Source organism: Suncus etruscus, chromosome 1 (genome assembly GCF_024139225.1).
Source record: "Suncus etruscus isolate mSunEtr1 chromosome 1, mSunEtr1.pri.cur, whole genome shotgun sequence".
In the NCBI taxonomy this organism is placed as follows: domain Eukaryota; kingdom Metazoa; phylum Chordata; class Mammalia; order Eulipotyphla; family Soricidae; genus Suncus; species Suncus etruscus.
In genome coordinates this window covers 206,378,793-206,401,062 of record NC_064848.1, presented here as the reverse complement: position 1 = coordinate 206,401,062, position 22,270 = coordinate 206,378,793, and the positions used below count along the sequence as shown (strand labels likewise).

General features: G+C 58.7%; 1 protein-coding gene across 2 annotated transcripts; it reads left to right on the top strand.

Annotated features, from left to right (window-relative positions):
* The first annotated feature begins 6,425 nt into the window (after positions 1-6,425).
* On the top strand, positions 6,426-21,644 carry USP36 (ubiquitin specific peptidase 36). 2 transcript variants are annotated; one of them, XM_049776140.1, is made up of 20 exons: positions 6,426-6,478; positions 9,370-9,630; positions 9,884-10,108; positions 11,790-11,900; positions 12,063-12,162; positions 12,890-12,957; positions 13,155-13,225; positions 13,356-13,438; positions 13,545-13,656; positions 14,156-14,296; positions 14,423-14,523; positions 14,971-15,115; positions 16,606-17,154; positions 17,683-17,795; positions 18,403-18,918; positions 19,009-19,205; positions 19,415-19,516; positions 19,714-19,829; positions 19,940-20,086; positions 20,314-21,644. In XM_049776140.1, the coding sequence occupies exons 2-19, from the start codon at positions 9,378-9,380 to the stop codon at positions 20,069-20,071; spliced, it is 3,135 nt and encodes a 1,044-aa protein (XP_049632097.1). In that variant the 5' UTR covers positions 6,426-6,478; positions 9,370-9,377; the 3' UTR covers positions 20,072-20,086; positions 20,314-21,644. The 2 variants fall into 2 exon arrangements, with proteins under 2 accessions (XP_049632097.1, XP_049632098.1); XM_049776141.1 differs by lacking the exon at positions 6,426-6,478 and having other exon boundaries at positions 9,281-9,630; positions 19,036-19,205.
* Positions 21,645-22,270: the final 626 nt, after the last annotated feature.

Below are 22,270 nucleotides of genomic sequence, written 5' to 3'. Positions count from 1 at the left end.
GGAGGCTCTGCGTGTGTTGTCCCACGCCAGCTGCTGCATCCCGGGCCTGAATGGGGCACCCTCTGGGTGGTCTGGGGGTGAGTTGGGGGCCTGTGCTTCCTCCTCCTGGGAGAAATTTGGCCCGGGTTGTGGGAGGTGGGATGTTCCATGGTGAGGTGCTTGGTGAGAAGGCTTGAAATTGGGGCTCTTTAAATAAAGATATTAAAGGGGCCGGAGAGATAGCATGAAGGTAAGGCGTTTGCCTTTCATGCAGAATGTCAGTGGTTCGAATCCCGGCATCCCATATGGTCCCTTGGGCCTGCCGGCCAGGAGCGATTTCTGAGCATGGAGCCAGGAGGAACCCCTGAGCACTGCGGGGTGGGACCCAAAAACCAAATAAAGAAAAAAAAAAGTAGGCTGGAATGATAGCGTGGAGGTAAGGCATTTGCCTTGTATGTAGAAGGACGGTAGTTTGAATCCCGGCATCCCATATGGTCCCCTGAGCCTGCCAGGAGTTATTTCTGAGCGTAGAGCCAGGAGTAACTAACCCCTGAGCACTGCCGGGTGTGACCCAAAACAACAACAAAAAGAAATCGGCATTCCTCGGTGCCCTATGCAATGTCTCCTTTGGAGAGAAGCGGGGTGCAGGGATGTGGGGCCTCTGGAACTGAGCATCTGGTTCCTCCTGCGCCCACACGATGGGGCAGGCCAGACGGTGGTGGCGCCAGAGGGCCTGAGAGTGGGTCCATGTGTGTTACCTCAACACGAAGCCACTTTCCTCCCTGTTTCTAGCTGCAGCCAGCCTGCCCCCTCCCACCAGTCTGCGGACTCAGACCTCCACTGACCTGTGACCCCGACACTCCTGGGTTTCCCATGCGTCCCCTCGGCCCTTCCATTTCCCACAGCCATATCAGCTGCCCCATTTGCAGGGCGTGCTGGGCAGTCGTGTCCGATACTTGCTGGTGAGTTGCATCCTGCATCCTCCCCTATCCTTCCGCCCCAGGCACATTCCTTGTCACCCTCTTGGCCCAGTTCAGGGATCCAGACTCCCCTCCACCTCACACTGCCCATCCCACCGGCCTTGATGTGTCAACCCCTGTTGGCTGGAGGCCCTGCCACCCCCCTTCCTGGGTTCTGTGGAAGATGCCACCTGGGCAGAGGCAGCATCAGAGCGCCCCTCTCCATCCCCCACCCCAGGAGGGGACAGTGGGCGGTTGCAAACACATCCCTGACACTGACAGCTTGTGGCAGCATTTCCATGTGTGTACAGGAGTGCGTGTGCACATGAGAGTGAATATGGACAAGTGTGTGCATGTGTGTGTGTAGGAAGAAAAGCAAGAATGCCACACAGCAGGAGCCCCCAAAGCACAACTTGTAAATTCACTTGCAGAAGGGTAAGTCCTGGCCAGAGAGACAGGGCAACCCGCCCAGCTGTGGTTCCACCCTTGGTCCTCCAGAAGCAATGGTACAGTAGGGAACACGTCAGCATTGCACACTCTGATTGGATCCTGGGAACCTCCATAGGGTCCCTGAGCCTGGCCAGGAGTGACGTCTGCGTGCAGAGCTTTAGAAGTGCACAGAAGGGCCTGGAGAGATAGCACAGCGGCGTTTGCTTTGCAAGCAGCCAATCCAGGACCAAAGGTGGTTGGTTCAAATCCCGGTGTCCCATATGGTCCCCCGTGCCCGCCAGGAGCTATTTCTGAGCAGACAGCCAGGAGTAACCCCTGAGCACAGCCGGGTGTGACCCAAAAACCAAAAAAAAAAAAAAAAAAAAGAAGTGCACAGAATAGGGGCCGGGCGGTGGCGCTACAGGTAAGGTGCCTGCCTTGCCTGCGCTACTCTTGGATGGACCGTGGTTCGATCTCCCAGCGTCCCATATGGTCCCCCAAGCCAGGAGCGACTTCTGAGTGCATAGCCAGGAGTAACCCCTGAGCGTCATTGGGTGTGGCCCAAAAACAAAAACAAAACAAAACAAAAAAAAGAAGTGCACAGAATATTCCGATCAGGTGTTTGAGGGAAAGGTGCAGGTTAGTCTAAGGTACCTCCAACCAAGGCCAAGGGAGCCAGGGGGAGCCCAGGAAAACTTCCTGAGGGAGGCAGTCCTGTGAGGGATGGCTGGGGAGGGCCAAGTGGGAGGGTCTCAGCCCACTCCTGCATCAGAGCCAGAGCACAGAGGGGAGGGCGCTGGCCTTGAACATGGCTGATCCAGTTTTTGTTTGTTTGTTTTGTCTTTTGTTTTTTGAGCCACACCCAGTGATGCTCAGGGGTTACTCCTGGCTATGTGCTCAGAAATTGCTCCTAGCTTGGGGGGACCATATGGGACACCGGGGGATTGAACTGTCATCTGTCCTAGGCAAGCGCTTGCAAGGCAGATGCCTTACCTCTAGCGCCACCGCTCTAGCCCCAATGGCTGATACAATTTTGATCCTCAACACCTCGTATGGTCCCCCAATCCCTTCCAGGAGTGATCCCTGAGCATAGTTGGGGCTTAAAAACTAACAAAAACCAACAAAACAAAACTAAGCAATGAAGGTGGGGCAGGGTGGACACGGCACAGGGATGGCTCTGGCACGAGCAGGGACACAGTTTGACTTAAACTCCTTTTGCATCTCAGAGACCCCTCAAAGTGAGGCCTCTCAAAGGCCTGGCCCCAGCTCTACCTCTGAGCTGCCTCCTAGCTTCTCCCCAGCCCCAAATTAGTATAACTTAAGTGTCTGGTGGGGACATGCAGTTTGGAAACGGAGGAGGCCAAGACAGAGAATGGCAAGGGTTGGTGGGAGACCTGCATTTGGTTTCCAACCAGGAACACAATCACCCTAATGGCCTTTTTTATTTGATTGGGGCCACACCTGGTGGCACTCAGTGGTTCCTCCTGGCTCTGCATTTAGGGGTCATTCCTGGCAGTGCTCGGTGGGGGAGGGACGGTGGCCCTATGGGATGCTAAGGATCAAACCTGAATTGGCTGTGTGCGAGGCAAACACCCTGCCTGCTGTGCTATCGCTCCAGCCCCTAAATGGCCTTAAAAGAGAGGGGATTGATTGCCACATGGGTGCAGGGACATCCTGCGACACTGGGACTTCTGGGAAGGCAGGCAAAGGGGTGGCAGAGAACCGCCAGCCTCTCTAGCACAGGCAGCAGAGTTGGGGGCGACCTGGCAGCTGACAGCAGGCACCTGGGTGGGAGACAAAGATCTCAAACTCATTGTTCTCTGCCCCCTATGCCCCCCTTTTCTACCAGTAACCCTCCCCCCATCCCAAACCTGGCAGCTGAGAAGCAGGGGCACGTATGTGGTCAGTGCATCAGCCCGGACAGGAAGGCCATGCATGGGGCAAGGCCGGGCTCCTTTCCGGGCTCCCTGGACTGACCGGGAAGGCTCTTCCTGGATGCTCGTGGCCAAGGGAGCGGCCGCCTCGCAGCCTCACATACACTTGGCATCTGCCCACTGGAATCAGTCGGGGCAGGAGAAGGGATGTGCTCCTGGCCGAGTATCCACATTACTCAGTTCTCCAAAACACAAAACAATCGCATTGCTTCCCGCCCCAGTGCGGCCCATCTGCAGCGCACCCTGCTGAGTCAACTTGCAGGAGATGGGAGGCCTCGCTGCAGGAGTCAGACCTTTCGGGCAAGACTTTTGTCATCACCGAAGAATTGCAGATCTGGGGACAATTCCAGAATCTGGAGCCAGACACGGCCAAGTGGAGCTGCTCATCCTACATGCTTTGCTGGCATCCAGCCCCTGCATTTTGTGTTGTTTTCTGTTGTGTGGCCACGAACAGCTGTGGTCAGGGATGACTCCTGGGACCAGAGCCATAGTGAAGGGTGGTGCCTGCCTTCCATAAGACTGACTCAGGTTGGATCCCAGGCCCCACAGAGCATCAATAGGAATGATCCCATATCATAGGATTAAATCAGGCCATTCTGATTAGATGTTCTGCCTGATAACAGGCCCATCCATGAGCTCAGTCACAGAGTGGGCATCTGGTGCTCAATAACCATACAGGGCTGGCCTGGCAATGCTAGGAACAAAGGGACCAATTCAGGGCCTCCTCATCTGAACTATTTCCTATTTCCCCTCCACACCTCACTTAGGGTTTTTTGTTTGTTTGTTTGTTTGTTTTTTTGTGGAGGGACACACCAGTTGATGCTCATAAATTACTCTTGGCTCTCTGAAGGCTTGTGGGATCATCTGGGTTGTCAGGAATTGAACCTGGGTTGGCTACATGCAAGACAAACAAATACCCTACCTGCTGTGCTATTGTTTTGGCCCCAGTTTCTTTTTTGTTTTGTTTGGTTTTGGTTTTTGGGTCACACCCATCGGTGCACTCAGGGGCTGGTTACTCTGGGCTCTGAGCTCAGAAATTGCTCCTGGAAGGCTTGAGGGACCATATGGGATGGGAATTGAAATGAGGACTGCCTGGTTTGGCTTCGTGCAAGGCAAACACCCTACTGCTGCGCTATCTCTCTGTGTCCCCCCCTTCTTTTAATTTCGACATGCCAGAGAGGTCAGAGAGAGGACAGCAGATAAGTCTGACCTTACACGCGACCAGGTTTCATTCCTGGCACCACCCAAAATAATCTCTGAGGGGCTGGAGCGATAGCACAGCAGTAGGGTGTTCTCCTTGCATATGACCAAGCCAGGACTGACCCAGGTTTAATCCCTGGCATCCCATATGGTCCCCAGAGCCTGCCAAGAGCAATTTCTGAGCACAGAGCCAGAAGAACTCCTGAGCACTGCCAGGTATGTCCCCAAAACAAACAAAACTAAACTAAAAACAAAGATTTTTTTTTTTTTGGTGTTTGGGTTACACCCAGCAGTGCTCAAGGGTTCCTCCTGGCTCTACACTCTGAAATCACTCCTGGCAGGCTCGGGGAACCATATGGGATGCCAGGATTCAAACCACCATCCTTCTGCATGCAAGGCAAATGCCTTACCGCTGTGCTATCTCTCTGGCCCCCCAAAACAAAGTGATCTCTGAGCATAGAGCCAGAAGTATGCCTTGGGCACAGGTGTGGCACCAAAACAAAGCTGGAGACCATCTTTGACAGTGGACTAAGAAGTGTGGAGGGTTGGAGAAATAATATAGGGCTATAGCCACTGACCCCAGTTTGCTGCGCATTGCATATGATCCCCTGATCCCTATCAGGAGTGATCCCTGAGCCCAGAGCCTGGAGTCAGACACCAGGTATGGACCCCAAACGAAACAGGGTAGAGTGTACTAAGCAACTAGTTTGAACAGAGGCAGCGTGAACCTCAAAGCCCTTCCTCGGAACCAGTTAGTGTTTCAGTTACTGGTACATAGCACCTGGCCCAGGACAAGAAACAGTTTTGTGATTTTGTTCAAGTCATCAATTCTGGGCACAAGTGGACCCCCCCCCACCGGGGACCAGGTTCATGTGACTGATGCCCAATATCGTCTAAGTGTAGCACGGGCTGGCGCCATCCTGGGCCCAGAGGTCCCATTTGTTCCCAGAAAATTAGCAGTGGGTGCAATTCTGTTCCAAGGACACGCAGGCTTGCTCTCCACCTTGGCTTGAAGAGCTGAGGATGCAGCTGCGGTTCTGGCTTGCTAAGCTTACCTTCTCGAGACAACTTTCTACCAAGAAAGAACGACAGCAGAGGGATTGGCTTTGGGGGCACAGCCACCCTCCCAATCTGTTCCTGTGGGTGCCCACTTGCAGGTGGATGTTGGGAGAAGGGTCAATGCTACTATGGGGGGGGGTCTTAAAGCCCTGCACCAGGGCCCCTCTGGCAGGGAGGGCGCTTGCTTTACACCCAGCCAGCCTGGATTCGATATTTGGCATCCCACAGGGGCCCCCAGCACTGCCAAGAGTGATTCCTGAGCGCAGAGCCGGAGTACCCCAAGTACTGCTGGGTGTGGCCCCCTAAAACCAAAATAAATAAATAAAAGCATTTGAGAGGCAGAGCGACAGCACACAAAGGTGGAGCATTTGCCTTGCACACGACCGGCCCGGGTTCGACCCCTGACATCCCACGGGGTTCCCACCCTACAACTGTCAGGAGTGATTTCTGAGCTCTGAGCCAGGAGGAACTGGTGTCCTGGTGTGTGGCCCCCAAAACTCCCAAACATAATTAAATAAAGCTCCTACAGAGGCACTGCCTGCCCCGCGCCACCCACAACCCCGCGGCGTGGAGCCGGGGCGCCTCGGCCAGCACCGCAGGGTCCGTCCAGCCCCCAACAGGCCCGCCCGGGTCTCGAACCCCAAGCCTGCGCCGGCCCCGGAAGTGCCCTGTCACGTGACCCGCAGGGCCCGGGGCGGGGCCTCTGGGCTGTGCGTGCTGCGTCATCACGCCGGCGAGCCAGGCCCCGCCTCTTAAAGGCGCCGAGGCGTCACAGAACCCGGCCACGCTCGGCCGACGCGGCGGCTCCTTTAAGCGCCCGGGTGACACGTGTGTGCGGCGACGAGGCCCGGATGGTGGACGCGGGGCCGCGGGCCGAGCAGACGCAGCGCGGCGGCCGCAGTGCAGCCCCGGGGCCGGGTACGGGGCGCGCCGTCCCCGGGGTGTCTGGTGTCTGTTTCGGGGTCCCCGGGGGGCCGCGTCGGGCTGCGCGGGGACAGGGTCCGGCCTGGGCTCGGGGCTGGCTGCGTGGGTCTTGGGAGCCTCGCGCGGGGTCGGGGGGCTCGCTGGGGTTTGGGGGCGATCGTGGGGGTCTCGGGGGGCTTGTGGAGGACTCCAGTCCTCGTGGGGGGGGCCTGGGGGCTCTTGGGTGCCCGTGGGGGTCTTGGGGGTACTGGTGGGGGGCTCGGGGGACTTGTGGGGGGCTCGGGGTGATCTTGGGGGTCTTGGGATGTTTGTGGGGTGCTCGAGGTACTCGTGGAGGGCTCAGGGTACTTGTGGGGGGCTCGGGGTGTTCTTGGGGGCTTCAGATGTTTGTGGGGGGCTCGGGGGGACCCGAGGGGAGCTCGGGGGGCTCTTGGGGGCTTGGGATGTTTGTGGGGTGCTCGTGGGGGGCTCGGGGGGCTCTTGGGAACTTGGGATGTTTGTGGGGTGCTCGAGATGCTAGTGGGGGGCTTGGGATGTTTGTGGGATGCTCGAGGTGCTTGTGGGGTGCTCGTGGGAGGCTCTTGGGGGGCTCGGGGGGCTCTTGGGGGCTTGGGATGCTCTGGGGCGAGGGCACTGGCTGGGCCCAGCGGTGCCTGCGGGGTCACCGCGCTGACATGCCCGCCAGGCCCAGCGAGGTGGCGGCCCGTGCAAAGGCTGCGCTGTGGCCGCAGTGGAGGCGCCGGGAGCGCGCTGCGGGCCTCGGGCCGGCCTGGTGGTCTCGGGTCGGAGGGGCCGCTCTCTGCACGGAATATGGCCGAGAGGCTGGCCTGCAGACCGGGACCCGGGCCCGGAACGACGTTGGGGTCGGCGTCCTGGTTCAGGGCCCGGCAGCAGCTCTGGGCCCTGCTTCTGGGGCTCCTCCCCGCCGCCGCCTGCGGCTGACCCTGCAGAGGCAGGTTCCCGGAAAGTGCGCTGGAAGGCTTGGATGCTAGCTAGGCCGTCCCCACCTGGGTGCAGTGCTGCTGCTGCTGCTGAGGATGACGACAAGGGCGCCTTCCTTTGGGCTCCTATTCTGAAGATTTGGGGGCTCCACCCACCCAGCCTGGGCCCCACTCCCCGCTGCTGTCCCCAGACCCCCAGAAGCTCTTCTTTAGCTCATTCACAGCTCAGGTCGAATCAGGGTGTAGACTCTGGTTAAAGAACCTAAATTGAGACCTTGCAGGAGCCCTGTTGTTCCCTGGTGGGAATGACCTTGGGGTGGGCTGAGACCTGGCCCAGAGCTTGCCCTGATGTGGGGTGTCTTCTCTGCCTCTCCCTTATTGCCTTCCATTCTCTCTCCCTCTCCCTCTCCGGCTGTCCATGTGCCTTTTTTTTTTTTCCGGGCCATGAGATGTTGCTGCAGAGCAAAGTTCCTCACCATGGTCGCCTCCATTTACCCACCTCGCCTATTCACGCCACGACTGAATGTTCTCACAATCAGAGGCTTTTCAGCGCCTTCATTTTCTGTAATCACAGTGATTGTGGTTGGCCATTACAGGAAGAGAAAAAAAAATATCCCTGCTCATCCAAAGATGTGCCCGCTGTTTGGGCTGGGGAGGGGTTGCATCGTGAGTGGGGAACCTGGGGCCTGCAGGGATGGGAGCGCTGTTGGGTTTTGGGGGAGAGGATCTGGCACCCCAGTCCGGAGCAGAGTTGAGTCTCTCCTCCTCTCTTTCATCCAGCGCTGACCCCCCCTTGAACCTGGCAGCCTCCCCAATTCCCAGGAACATGTGGACTGATTGCAGGGGGAGAGCGGCCTTCTGTGACCTGCCTGCCCCTTTAGACAGGTCCGCTGCAGCCTGTCTCCATGGCCCAAGTTTAGGAGCTGCTGGACTTGCAGGCCTGAGCCCTGGGCTCCCTGTGGCTGGACCATCACCCCAAGGTCAGATGACCCAGGGAGCCCCTGCTGTGCCCTTGCTCTGAGCAGCTGATATTTGGCTGGTGAGTCCTGCAAAGTCTGATTCTCTCAGCAGCTGAGAACTTCACTCACATCTATTGAGGGTTTTATCTCCTTTTATTTATTTATTTATTTTTATTTATTTTTTGCTTTGGGGCCTGTACTTCGACTTATTCCTGGCTCTGTGCTCAGGGATCACTCCTGGCAATGCTCAGGGGACTATATGGGGTGCCAGGAATTGAACCCAGGTCAGATGGGTACAGGGCAAGCTCCCTGACCACTGTTCCATTGATCCAGCTCTTTATTATGTGTCTTCTGTTTTTTTCATCCTTTGTTTTCTGGACCTCACTGGCAGTACTCAGGGGCTGTTCCTGGTTCAGGGTTTCCGGTGGTACTTCTGCCATCACTGGGGTTGGTGGTTGAGGACATACAGTACCGAGGCTCAAACCTGGAGGGTCCTGTGTTGTTAACATCTACCCAACCCCACATGCCATTTCCTGGGCTCCTTGTCTTTTAATAAGGGAGTTGTGGGGATGGAGTGATAGTACAGCAGGGAAAGGGCACCTGACTGGTTCAATCCCTGGCACCCTTTATGGTCCCCTGAGCCAGCTAGGATTGATTCCTGAGCATAGATCCAGGAGTAAGCCCAAACCAGGAGGGCAGTTTGGAGCTGAAGAGAGAGGACCGCGGGTAAGGCCAAATACGTAGCCAACTTGAGTTCAAACTCTGGCACCTCATAAGTTCCCCCAGGTCCTGCCAGGAGTGATCCCAGAGTGCAGAGCCAATAGTCCTGAGCACTGCCACATGGGGGCCCCCAACCCAAAGAAATAAATACAAGGGTGTGTCAGGGCAGTTTGGGCTGATAGTCCGGGAGGCTGAGGCTGCAGGACGACATAGGAACAAGGAGCAGTGCCCGTCTGCACGGCTCCTCACATGCCTGTGCCCACAGTGCCCGCCATGCCCATTGTGGAGAAGCTGAAGGAGGCGCTGAAGCCGGGCCGCAGGGACTCGGCGGATGAGGGGGAGCTGAGCCGCCTGCTGGCCGCGTCTGCCAAGAAGGTGCTGCTGCAGAAGGTGGAGTTCGAACCTGCCAGACGGAGCTTCTCCTTCCAGCTGGATGCCCTGAAGAGCAAGTATGTGCTGCTGAACCCGAAGCCCGAGGGAGCTGGCCGCCATCGGAGCGGTGATGAGCCACAGCCCAGGAGACCAGGTACGGGCTGGCGCTAGGGTCGCCCAGGCTGGGTTCAAGTCCTCCAGGGCCCCTGGGATGCCAATGAGTCTCCTGGCAGAAGCCAGAGTGACTCGAGGAGGAGTGTGGTGGGTGCGAGGTCCCGGGCTGGCCCTCAGACGCTGTTGGATGGTCCTGGGGTGTTCTGCCACTGTGCGGTTCCCAGGGGGCCGTCTGGAGCTCTGGCGGGCATCAGCCTTGCACACTCACCTCATCTTCCCCGTCCTGCTCTCAGGCAGTGAGCATGGCTCAGAGAGCGCCGCCGGGGATGGGGTCCCCGCCCCCCAGAAAGTCCTCTTCCCCCTGGAGCGGCTTTCGCTGAAGTGGGAACGTGTGTACCGTGTGGGCGCTGGCCTGAACAACCTCGGCAACACCTGCTTCCTCAACTCCACTGTGCAGTGCCTCACCTACACACCACCGCTGGCCACCTACCTGCTCTCCAAGGAGCACGCCCGCAGCTGTGAGTGAGGCCCCCCCCTCATTGCAAACTGTGCTTGCTTCAGGAAGGGGTTGCTCCAGCAGAAAAGGCTTGGGGGAAAAAAACCTTCCTCCCCAGTAGGGCTACTTAGTTTCCTTAATATTCTAGATCCCATTAGTTATAAAACCGGTCTTAAGGCTGAGACTTTAAAGGAGTGAGATGAAGTTGGCATGAGAGATGGGCCCGGAGGATACTGGGATAGAGACCTTCCAGTCAGGCTCAGTTTAGTTGTTACAGCAGCATTGAAAGTCCTTTTGTTTGTGTTTTGGGGCTACACCCAGCAGTGCTCAGAAAGAAAACGTACAGTGAGCTCTGGAAGGCTTTTTTCCCCCCAGAATCCCTAAAGAAAAGAGAAATGGAGGGATAGCCCATTGGGGAGGGATTTTATCTTGCATACAGCTGACCCGGATTTGTCCCCGACATTCTTAGGGTCCTCTAAGCCTGCCAGGAATGATTTCAGAATGCAGAGCACCAATGGGTTTGCCCCCCCTCCCAACCAAAAAAAACAAAACAAAACAAAACAAAAAAACTGGGACATTGGTATAGGGGTTAAGGTGCTGGCCTGCACATAGCCAACTTGTTTGGTCTTGGGCATCACACAGGATCCCTTGGACACTGCCAGGAGTGAGCCCTGTGCAGGAAATCAAACACTTCCCAGCCTTGTGCAAGACACCTTAGTTTTTGTTTCTGGGGTCACAGTCAGCGATGCTCAGGACTGACTCCTGGCTGTGTTCAGGGATTACTCCTGGCTTGAGGAACCACATATGATGCTGGAGATTGATCTTGGTCTGGAAGGGGTGTGTGCAAGGCCACGCTCTGTCTGCTGTCCTGTGGCTCCAGTCCATCAAAAGGCACTTAGAATGTGGATAACAAAATTACAGCCAGGACCACAGGAGAACAAAGAAATAACTGCTCGGGGGCACAGCAAGAAGGATGTTTGTCTTGCATGCAGCTGACCTGGCGGGGCTTAGGGGTCATTCCTTTCTCTGTGTTCAGAAATCACTTCTGGCAGGCTTGGGGGCCCCTATGGGATTGAACCTGGGTCGGCCATGGTAAAAGGAGCCTGTTGAATGTCTCTCTGCACTGGATCACAGTTGGTGGGGGAGGGTTGCTCTTGTGCTGAAAATTCCTGGTAGTAAGTAACCCAAAGGCTGCCTGTGTCCCCTGGTGCCTACATCTGTGGGACCCTTCCAGGCAGGATTGCACAAAGCCCAGGTCCATAGAGCTGCCTCTGGGAAGCCTCGTCCCTACCTTATCTAAGGTTTCACAAGATTGACTTGAGATCTAGAATTGGTCAGCTGGCTCTGAAGTTTACATGGAGAATAATAGCAGCAGGTTCCATCCTTGACATCCCACGAGGTTCCCCCCCCCCCAGCACCGCTAGGTGTGATCCTGAGCACAGAGCCAGGAGTCAGCCACAGATATAGCCAGCAGGGATCTCTGAGCACAGAGTCGGGAGTCACCCCTGAGGATAGCTGAGTATGGCCCCAAAAGCAAGAATTAAACGGTACAAAGGAGGCACCCAAGGGTCCTCCTGGACTCCACCAGTGGCAGGACCAACTGTCACCTGTAGCCTCCGGGTGGTGGTGCACCTCATATTCCCATCCCCGCACCCCAGGGCCCTCCCTCAGCAGGCCAGGCCAATCCTCGTATCCCACCGCAGGTCGCCAGGCAGGCTTCTGCATGCTGTGCCTCATGCAGAACCACATTGTCCAGGCCTTCGCCAACAGCGGCAACGCCATCAAGCCCATCTCCTTCATCCGGGACCTCAAGAGTGAGACCCCAGCACTGCGGAGCTGGGTGGGGGGGCAGGGCGGACCCATGGTGGGGCTCAGGTACTCCTGGCTTCCATCGAGGGTGAGGTGCGGGTTCTTCATGCCAGGCGGGGGGGGGGGCATCCCTGGAGACGTGGGTCCTCACCTTGCCCCTCCCTCAGAGATCGCCCGGCATTTCCGCTTTGGGAGCCAGGAGGATGCCCACGAGTTCTTGCGCTACACGGTGGACGCCATGCAGAGGGCCTGCCTGGGTGGGGCCAGGTACTGGCGGGCACGGGGTCGGGAAGAGGGGCAGCTGGTTTCTCATGGCCTCATTGCAAAAAGAGAGAGAGAGAGAAGACAGTGATAGCACAGCGAGTTGGAGAGCATTTGCCTTGCACATGACTGTGACCCGGGTTCAATTCCTGTCATCCCATATGGTCCCTTGACCCTGCCAGGAGTAATCTCTGAGCACAGAGCCTGAAGTAACCCCTGAGCACTGCTAGGTGTGAGGCTCAAGCAATAGCACAGCAGGGAGGGTTTGATCCAAACCAACCTGGGTTTGATCCCTGGCATCCCATATAGCCCCCACTAGCTTGCCAGGAATGATTTCTGAGCACAGAGCCAGAAGTAACCCCTGGCACTACCCGAGTATGACCCAAAAACCAAAGTAATAGGGCCCGGAGAGATAGCACAGCGGCGTTTGCCTTGCAAGCAGCTGATCCAGGACCTAAGGTGGTTGGTTCAAATCCCAGTGTCCCATAGGGTCCCCCGTGCCTGCCAGGAGCTATTTCTGAGCAGACAGCCTGGAGTCACCCCTGAGCACCGCAGGGTGTGGCCCAAAAACCAAAAAAAAAAAAAAAAAACACCAAAGTAACACCAAAAAAACCCCCAGAAAACCCCTCCATCCTAGCTGGTTGGGCACATACCAGGCTCTGCTCTGGGGCAGAGGGCAGCAGGCAGGGTCTGGGTGCGCCCTGGGCTCCACTGAGGGTCATTGTCCCTGCAGGTTGGACCGGCAGACACAGGCCACCACCCTAGTCCATCAGATCTTCGGGGGCTATCTCAGGTCTCGCGGTAAGTGGGGCTTTTCCTTGGACCTACCTGCTCCTGGAGGGAACCACTGAGCATTCCAGGAGGGGCTGGAGACAGGGCTGGGCGTGGGGGGTGGTCTCAGCACCAGGATCTTGAGGTGCTGTTGAGCTGAGTATGTCCCACTCTGTGGCCTGGTGCCCCCAGGCAGTGCTCTGTTCCACCCCACCTTCCCTTCACAGTCAAGTGCTCCGTGTGCAAAAGCGTATCAGACACCTACGATCCCTTCCTGGACGTGGCACTGGAAATACGGGTGAGGTTTTGGAGTGGGGTTGATGCCCAGAGGACCCAGATCCTGCCAGGACCCCCCCCCCAATCTGACTGTCCCTGACTGCTCATCCCTTTCGGTCATGCCCTGATCACCCCCTCCCTTTTGTCCTCAGCAAGCAGCAAACATCGTGCGAGCACTGGAGCTCTTTGTGCAGCCTGATGTGCTGAGCAAGGAGAACGCGTACATGTGTGCCCGGTGAGTAGCCCCTAATCCCATATGTGCCCCCAATTTCCACAGATGGGACTGAGTGGGGTGTGGAGGAGCCAGCCCGTCTCAGCTCCACCTCCCTCCTCCCTTCTAGGTGCCGGAAGAAGGTCCCGGCCAGCAAGCGCTTCACCATCCACAGAGCCTCCAACGTGCTGACGCTGTCGCTCAAGCGCTTTGCCAACTTCAGCGGAGGCAAGATCACCAAGGTGAGGAGTGTGGCGGCTCGGAGCAGCACTGTGAGGGGCAGGGGCCAGGAATCAGCACAGCCCTGCACCCTGGCGCTGACAAGGGCCCATGAAAAGGCGGGTGCAGGCAGCAGTGGGTGACTTGGACCATCTTGGGCCTATCATGCCCACTCTCGAGGCCAGGGACTTTGTGTGGAACAGTGCCAGAGGCCATTTGGGCACCCGGGTCACCCCCATGTGCCCCTATCCTGCACCCAGACCCACCTGCAGCCTCCCAGGTCTGTCTGTGGAAGGTCTATGTTTCCTGGACCCGGGCAGGTACCTGTGCCAACTAGAAGCGCTGCTGTTGGTCCGAATGTGTGTGAGCTGCGGGTGGGCCGGCTGGTGGGACTCCTGACCCTGTGGTTTGCAGGGAGCCTGTGCTCTGAGCTGGGGGCTCTGAGTCAGTGGCCAGAGGGACAGCCCTCTGCAGCTAGGGGTGGCCCAGGTACAGCCGATCATTTGCTTGTGTCCCCCCCAGGATGTGGGGTACCCCGAGTTCCTGAACATCCGGCCCTACATGTCCCAGAGCAGTGGCGAGCCGGTGATCTACAGCCTCTATGCCGTCCTGGTGCACTCGGGCTACAGTTGCCACGCCGGCCACTACTACTGCTACGTGAAGGTAGGCTGTGGCCCCCATGGACACCGGTGTCTATGCTCCTCCAGGGAGGCCGGTACTTTGGGGCCCCTTGGGAATGAGCGGGAAGCCGCACTGGGTTGACTGTGCCTGTCCCTGACGCTCATGCAGGCGAGCAGCGGGCAGTGGTACCAGATGAACGACGCACTGGTCCACGCAAGCAGCGTGCAGGCTGTTCTCAACCAACAGGCCTACGTGCTCTTCTACCTGAGGTGAATGTCCACCCCCCCACAGCCCGGACCCCAGTACTGCTTATGGCCTCACCCTTGGTTCTGTTCTACTTCTTAAGCCCTCAGCCACGCCCACCGTGCCTGGCTCCTCCCACAGGCCTGGCTCCGCTCACTGGCCTTATGTACACTGGATCCCGCCCCCTTGCATATGGCCCCGCCCATGGCCCTGCCCACTACTTCCAGCCCTGCCTTATGCTACCAGGACCCTCCCACTTTTCAGCCCCACTGCACATGGCCTTGCCCACAGCTTATCTGTCACACCTAACCCTTGCCCACAGCTTCGCACCCACTACAACCAGCCTGCCCTCAGCCCTGTCCCCAGCTCTTGGCCCCCAGACCTGTTCCCTCACACCCGGCTCTTCAGGTCCCCATTTAGCCTACCACCCTCTGTCCCCAACTGTGCAGAGGGCTGACCCCTGCTCTCCGCAGGATCCCCAGCCCGAAGAAAAGTCCCGAGAGCACCATCTCTCGGTCAGGCTCTGCCCTCTCTGCCCGGCCCAGCCCTGGAGGAGGTTCCGTGCACAGCAGGAGGCCTTCCAGCCATGGGGCCACTGGCTCCCCGCTTCCTGGAAAGGTAACTTGGGCCGGCATCTCTGGTCCCTACCTCTGTGTCCTCCAGGCCTCTCGGAGGGCCCTGTGTTCTCCCAGGGAGGGTGGGAGTGGGGGTGGGCGCATTGCTTCTTGGAGCCCTGATTTCTTGTTAGTGGGACCCAGACACAGTGTGACACACAGGTCTATTTCAGGACATTGACGTGGCCTTAGTATCTGGGAAATGTGTGTGTCTTCATGTTTTAAGATGAGCAGTGGGGGGCATGGGGCACTGGTTTTGAAGCCTGGGGTGGCGGGATGGAATCTGTGCCCTGGCTTTGGCGGTGTTTTGTTTTGGTTTTTATTTTGGCTTTTGGGCCACACCTGGTGATGCTCAGGGGTTACTTCTGGCTTGGGGGACCATATGGAACGCTGGGGGATCGAACCACAGTCTGTCCCTAGGTCAGCGTGTGCAAGGCAAATGCCCTACCGCTTTTTTTATTTTTGGGTTTTTGGGTCCCACCCAGCAGCGCTCCAGGGTTCGTCCTGGCTATAGGCTCAGAAATCGGTCCTGGCAGACTCGGGGGACCCTATGGGATGCCGGGATTAGAACCACCATCCTTTTGCATGCAAGGCAAACATTCTACCGCGTGCTATCTCTTCGGCCCCAGAATGAGCTGGTTTTGAGGGACAAAACCCAGCACTGGTTCTGCTGGTATGTTTTGGTGTGGAAGGGCAGTAGGGGCAGCAGCTAGTGGGTGGCAGGAGCCACAGCCTTAGCCCCTTCCCTCCTGGCTTCTGTCACGCACATGGCTGCTGCCACATCAGTACTTATGAACTGTCCTGTGGGTGCAGCTTGGTGAAACACTCAGCCACCAGCCTGAGGCGGAAAGAGTTCGTCGCAGAGGAAAGTTACTGTGGGGGCTGGAGAGATGGTATGGGGCAGAGGGGACTTGTCTTGTACCCAGCTGACCCAGGCCAGAAAGAAATGAATATGGGAAAAACCAGTTAAAACTAAGGGAAAGCATGGAGCCGGAGCAATTGCGCAGCGGGGAGAGCTGTTTGCCTTGCACACAGCTGACCTGGCTTCACTTTCAAGCATTCCATATGGTCCCCTGAGCTCTACCAGGAGCTGGTTCCTGAGCACGGAGCCAGGAGTAGCCCCTGAGTGGCCCTGGGCGTAGCCTCAAAGTAAAACAAAACAATGTTCAGGGAAATGAGAACTGGAAGAAAAAGAAAAATCTCCTGGTCACCCTGGACCAAGCCTTGTGGAGGCATGGCTCCCCCAGACCCCTCCTGGGCCCGGTTCCCTGCCCTGCTGTGCAGCCTCTCCATGCTGAGTGACAGCCTGTGCCCTCTGACTTGCACCCTGTGCCAGGTTTAGGAGACCGAGGTGCCCTGGTGCCCCTCTACCTGAGCCCGATCTTCCCAGGCTGCCTGTGTCTGTTCCCTGTGACAGGGTCTTCTGGGTTGGCCCCCTCTGTATCCTCCTTGGGCCCACGTCCCTCACAGCCCCTCCACTCTGCTCCTCTCCAGCGACTGGACCCCATGGCCATGCGGAAGCCGCCCCCCTCCGATGAGGTCGGGGTCCCTGTTGCCAGGAACGGCTCCGTGTCAGGTCTGAAGCTGCAGAATGGGCACGCGTCCCCAAAGCCACCTGCGGGGACCCCTTCTCCCCGACACTGTACCACGCCAGCCCACAGGCCCACAGTCCTGGAGGAGCCAGTGAAAGTGGACCGGAAGACACCGGCCCTGCAGCGCACCTCCCCGCCCCCCAAAACCGCCCAGAGCCCCACCAGCAGCAGGCCTGAGAACCGGAGACAGGGCTCCTGGGATGGGGCCGCTCCCCACTCTACCTCACCCCAGCTGCACGGGCCCAAGGTGGGCGCCGAGGGCCGGAACTCCCGCCTCTCCAGTCCCGAGCACTCAGCCGGCCGCGGCCCTCAGGGATCAGACTTGAGCCCCGGCTCCAGAGTGGACCCCAAGATCAGCAAGCCCAAGGGCCTGGGCAGTGCCACCGCACCTGAGCTCACCAGCCTTATGTCCCCGCCGCCCGCCAAGAGACTGGCCCTGTCGGCCAAGAAGGTGGGTGCCGGGGTTGCTGCAGGGTCAGCGCAAGACTGACTGAAGCCAGGGTGGGGGTGGGCCCAGAGTGAGTGGTCCTTGGGGGTCCTCAGTATAGGCAGGTGATGGGCGGCCTTGGGGAGAGGCTATTGGGCCCCACAGTGCACTGGGTGTCTGGAGGGGCAAGGTGAGGCCTGTCCCCACCTGTAGTTGTGGGGGATGGGACACCTGTGCTGGGGTGCAGCCCTGCCCTCCCCCCCCTTGGGGAGCTCCGCGTAGCACTGCTGAGTCTGAATGTCCACCCTGTCTCCTTTTTGTTTCTAACCAAAAACACTCTGATTCTTCTTCCACCCCCTCACCTCCCCCTTTATCCTCCTGTGTCGTCCCCCCCCACTGACCCCCGTTTCCCTCTCCTGCCTTCTGGGCTTTTTTTTTTCTTTGTTTTTTCTTTCTCCCTTTTCTTTTTCCCGTTTTCTTATGTTGATCTCTTCTCCACTCACGGCGACCCTCTGTAGACCACCAAGTTTTTATTTATGTCGATAACTGCAGGCCAGCACCCTGCGGAGGCCCATCGCCAATGACCTCCCGCCTCCCTCCGACCTCACCCCCAGGACGGCCTCGCGCCCCGCCGCCGCCTCCGCCAGGCCCGGCACTGCCTGCAGGTGAGCGTGGGGGGGCCAGGCCGCCGAGGGGCGCTAGTGCCGCTGCAGACCCAGGGCTGGGTGACCCTGGACTGGAAGCACCCGTGTGGGGCTGCAGGCTTGGCCCGGATGCAGTGTTCGGGGGCTCTTGGATCTTGGCTGCTGCGGTTGGAATGCAGCGTGATGAGGCTGCCCCTCGCCTCCCCTCTGGGGTACTCCCTTCACGCTCCTCAGACACCTGGAACTGCTGGGTCTCCGAAACCAGCGGCCTCAGCAGCCTGGCCCAGCCATGTCCAGCTGGTGACCCGGCATCTCTGCGGCTCCCTGTGCTCTGTGGTGCTGGGCACTGGGCCCAGAAGCAGGTGGTGGACTTTCCCCTGCTGCCTAGGAGCCGAGAGTTCGGGGTCTGGCCTTTTGTCTCGTGAGGAAGTGTCCCCGGTTCTCCCAGTTCCGGGGGTGCAAAGCAGCGGGTCTCCTGTACACAGCTGGTGCTCAGGGAGATGTGCTTCCTCCCTGCCCTTCTTTGGCAGCAGCTGGCATGTGCGACACCGAGAGGCGAGGACCTAGGCTCTCCCCAGGCAGACCCTCCGGCCAAGCCGAGCCCGGCTCACACCAACTCTCATTCCAGGGCCGTCGCAGAACCCCCCCGACCCTCCAGTCACCTGAAGCTCTCCTCGAACCCCAGCCCCCTCACCGCGTCGCTGCCCCTGGGGCTGGCAGCCCCCCCAAGCCACGCCTCTGCCTCCACCATCCCCCGGCCTCAGGTTAATGGGACCTCGTGGTCCCCTCCACACCAGCATCACCAGGGCCTCAGTAAGAAGAAGCGGAGGAAGGCACACACAAGGGAAAGCGGGGGGCCCTGTTCAGAAAAGCCAGTGGCTGTTGCACCCCCATCCGGGAAGAAGAGGAAGAGGAAGAGGAGGCGCCTGGAGGACGAGACTGCCTCTCACCTGCAGGACGAGCCCCGGCCCCCAGGGGAGCCCCCTGAGATTCGGGAAACCCCCCTGGAGGAGCAGGGCCCGCAGCAGCTCGTGAATGGCTGGTCGGGAGTTGGGCGGCAAGTGGGGGCTGCCCCGGACAGCTGCAGCAGTAAGAAGAAGAAGAAGAGGAGGAGGAGGGAGAGTGGGGGCTCGCTCCAGCTCAGGTGGGCGCTTTTCCCTGCCCATGGGGGTCTGTAAGCTGCGGGAACGGGGAGACTTGAGCTCGCGCACCTGGTCCATGTCCTCACCCCCAGCACCCTTCCCCTCACCCCCACTGACAGCGTCCAGCTGGAAGCCACCGAGGGCTCCCCAAGAAAGAAGAAAAGGAAGAGGTCAGAGTCCGGACGGGAAGCTCAGCAGGTCCCAAGTCCTGATGGCAGACAGAGTCCCCAGCCCGAGCAGAGCCCGCCCTCAATGCCAGTCAACGGCCGCCTTGCGGGTTCCTATGCAGGTACGGGGTTTGGGGTGGGCCCTTGCATGCCATGTTTGTGGGATCCTCTGGTGCTTGGGCCTGGGTGGTTAGCTGTGGGTCACTACCCGATTTTGTGACAGGCAGGCAGGGAGGGATAGCTGCTGGGCGAGGGGGCTCTGAAGCATCTGGGCAGCTTATGCGTGTGGTGGGTTCAGATCCCTTAAGTATATGGACCCCCCTGCTCTTAGGATTCACACCAGATCCTCCCCCAGCCCGGCCCAGAACTCAGGGCTTGGACGTGGTCCAGGAGCTCCTTCGCTATGCTGCAGACACAGCCTACGGGAAGAAAGGTGTGTGTGAGCTGAGCAGCTCTTCTGGGCATAAGGGTGTGCTGTGGATTGGCTAGGACATCCCTTGGGGCTCTCCTGCACCCCCAGCCTCTGCTTCTTCCTGTCTCTGCAAGCCCATTCTCTGCAGAAGGCGGCGCTGGGAGGTCCTGGGTGGTCTCGGGAGCTGATGCCGTGCTGAGTCCCACCCGTCTGCCTAGTTCTGACGTGGGACGGGGCGCTGTCGGCTGTGAGTCAGGACGCCGCCCGCGACCGCACACTGGCCTGCGCTGCGTCGGTCACGGACGACTGGGACACCGAGTTTGACCGCGGGAAGGTGTGGAGCGCTGTGGGAAACGGGGTCCTGGCTCGGGGAGTCCCGGTTGCATCTGGGACCCCAGGAGGAGCCACGCGTGGAGACCGTGACCCTCGTGTTTCTTGGTGCAGGAAAAGAAAATGAGAAAACTCAAGAAAGAAAAGAAAAGAAACTTCAACGCCTTCCAGAAACTTCAGAGTAGACGGAACTTTTGGTCTGTGACGCATCCAGCCAAAGCCGCCAGCCTGAGCTTCCGTCGCTGACCAGCCACCTTTGGGGTCCGTGAGAGGCAGCGTGGAGCGCGGGCCTGGCATGTAGGGGGTAGATAGAGAACATGTGCATGTGAATGGAGCGTGTGGACATGTATTGACTATGTAGAAGTGCACATGTGGAGATTCTTGGGTGCATGTATAGCATGTGTGAAGCCTGTACATGTGTGTAGAGCATTGTGCATGTGTTTGGGGCATGTATGTACAATGTGTGCTGCTGTTCCCCTTTTCATCAGGACCCATGTGCTTTCCTGTGGCTCCAGAGCTCGGGGTCTCTTTCTAGGGTCCGGGCCATCCCGTGGCCCACCCCACTGCTGCAGGAAGAGGAGGAGGCAGCGCCCAAGGAAGATGTTGGGACACGAGACAGCGCAGCAAGAGGCCCACGGTGTGTTCAAGTCGAGGAGCAGTGCCTGACACCCCCAAGCCCTGGTGTCCCTGCTCCTGACAGTGGCGCTCGTCCAGGGGCACCAGGGAGCAGGAGAAGGGCATGTCGGACGTGGATCCCGCCCTGGACAAGGCAGGTGCCTCCAGCGAGGAGCCCACGTCGGTGCCCCTTTCTCGGGGCAGGACCTTGGGAGCTCCAGCCTCTTTGCTGTTCTGGGGCACAGCGGAGCTCTGGCCGCATCCTGAGCACTGATGGCTGAGTAGGGCCAGCCTGGGCGTTCGTCCTGGCGGTGGACCCCTCTCTGCTTCCTGCCCACTCCTCAGTCCTGTTCGCCCAGAAGATCCTGGCATGTCAGGGAAGTCTGTAGCTTGGTAGACAGGCTGATAAGATGGATGGGCAGGCCTATTTCCGAGGTTGATCCCATCGCAGCCAGCCTGCCGGGGCTCTGGAAATGCCACTGCACACCTGGGCATCGCCCTCCCTGCTGCCCCCCTGCACCCTTCTGCCTCACTTTGCCCGGTGCCTGGGTCTGTGTCTCCCGGCGGTGACGGCCATGAAACCATACTTTGGGGAGGCAGCGCGCCTCTTTTCTTGCGGGAGTTGGCCTTTTCTCCTTTGGCTCTTCGCTTTCCTGAGTCTGTTCCAGCTGGGAGAAGTCAGCTCTTGAACCCCGACTCCGTGGGTCAGAGGGCAGCTCTCTGCGCCGAGGCCGACGCTCCTGGGAACTGTCCTCAGCTCCATGTTCCTGCCATGTTGTCATCCAGAAAGGAAAAAAACACATTTATTAGCACAGAGCATGTTTGCTTGCTCTTTCTGTCCCAAGCCTCAGGGGTGGGGACCTTTGTCTCTGGCTGCATTTCCCCTCCCTGAGGGATCCCTGTATCTCAGGGGTGAATTTCTGTATCACCTCCCACCACCCCACACCGACGACTGTGCCGGGCCATGCCAAGCTAATTCCAGGTGGGCTAGAGCCTTGGGAAATGGGAATGAAGAACGGAGCAGCCCTCCAGGCTCTGGGCTCATCTCTTCATGGGTTGGGCTGTGTGGGGAGCATGTCTGTCTTGGGGTTTCCCGCCTCCGCCATCTCCCAGGTGTTGGTGGTCCCAGATTGTTATCATCTTCCTGTGTCGGGGTGAGACCCAGGGCCCCTCTGTCCGGCTACAATAAAACAGGGTTTCTCGGACCTGGCCTGTGTCTGTCTATATTTTTTTCCCCCGGTTTCTGGGCCATACCCAGTGGCACTCAGGTTTCCTGGCTCTGTGCTCAGAAACTCTTAGCAGGCTCGGGGGCCTCTATGGGATGCCAGGGATTGTATCTGGGATGGCTGCATGCAGGGTTGTTGTGCTACCCTACTCCAGCCACCCTTGCATTTCTTTAGTAGGGTCTATTCCCTGCCATATGGGGTGAGGGCCTTCATTTGATGTTGGGGTCCAGCCCGGCCTAGCATGTGCCGGGCACATGCTCTGCCCCTGAGCCACACATCCCTGGCCCTGTAGGATTGACTGGCTGTGGGCATGCGCTGAACTAAGGAATGGGAAATTCTCATAGTGGCTGTTCCCCACGCGTCGTCCCCCCCCCCCCCCCCAGTGACCCTAGTCTGCTAGGAATCAGGAGCGAATCTGCTTGGGGCAGCATCTCAACTATGCAGCCAGGATCAGAGGCTCTGAACACAGTCCCTGACTCCACATCTCTGCCCCATTGGGCTAGGCAATGGATGTTGGGGTGGGGGGATGCTCAGGGGTCAGCCAGGATCTCCCACATGGTCTCAGTGTGGAATTGCTGAGGACTGCTGGGCTGTTGGCTTGAAC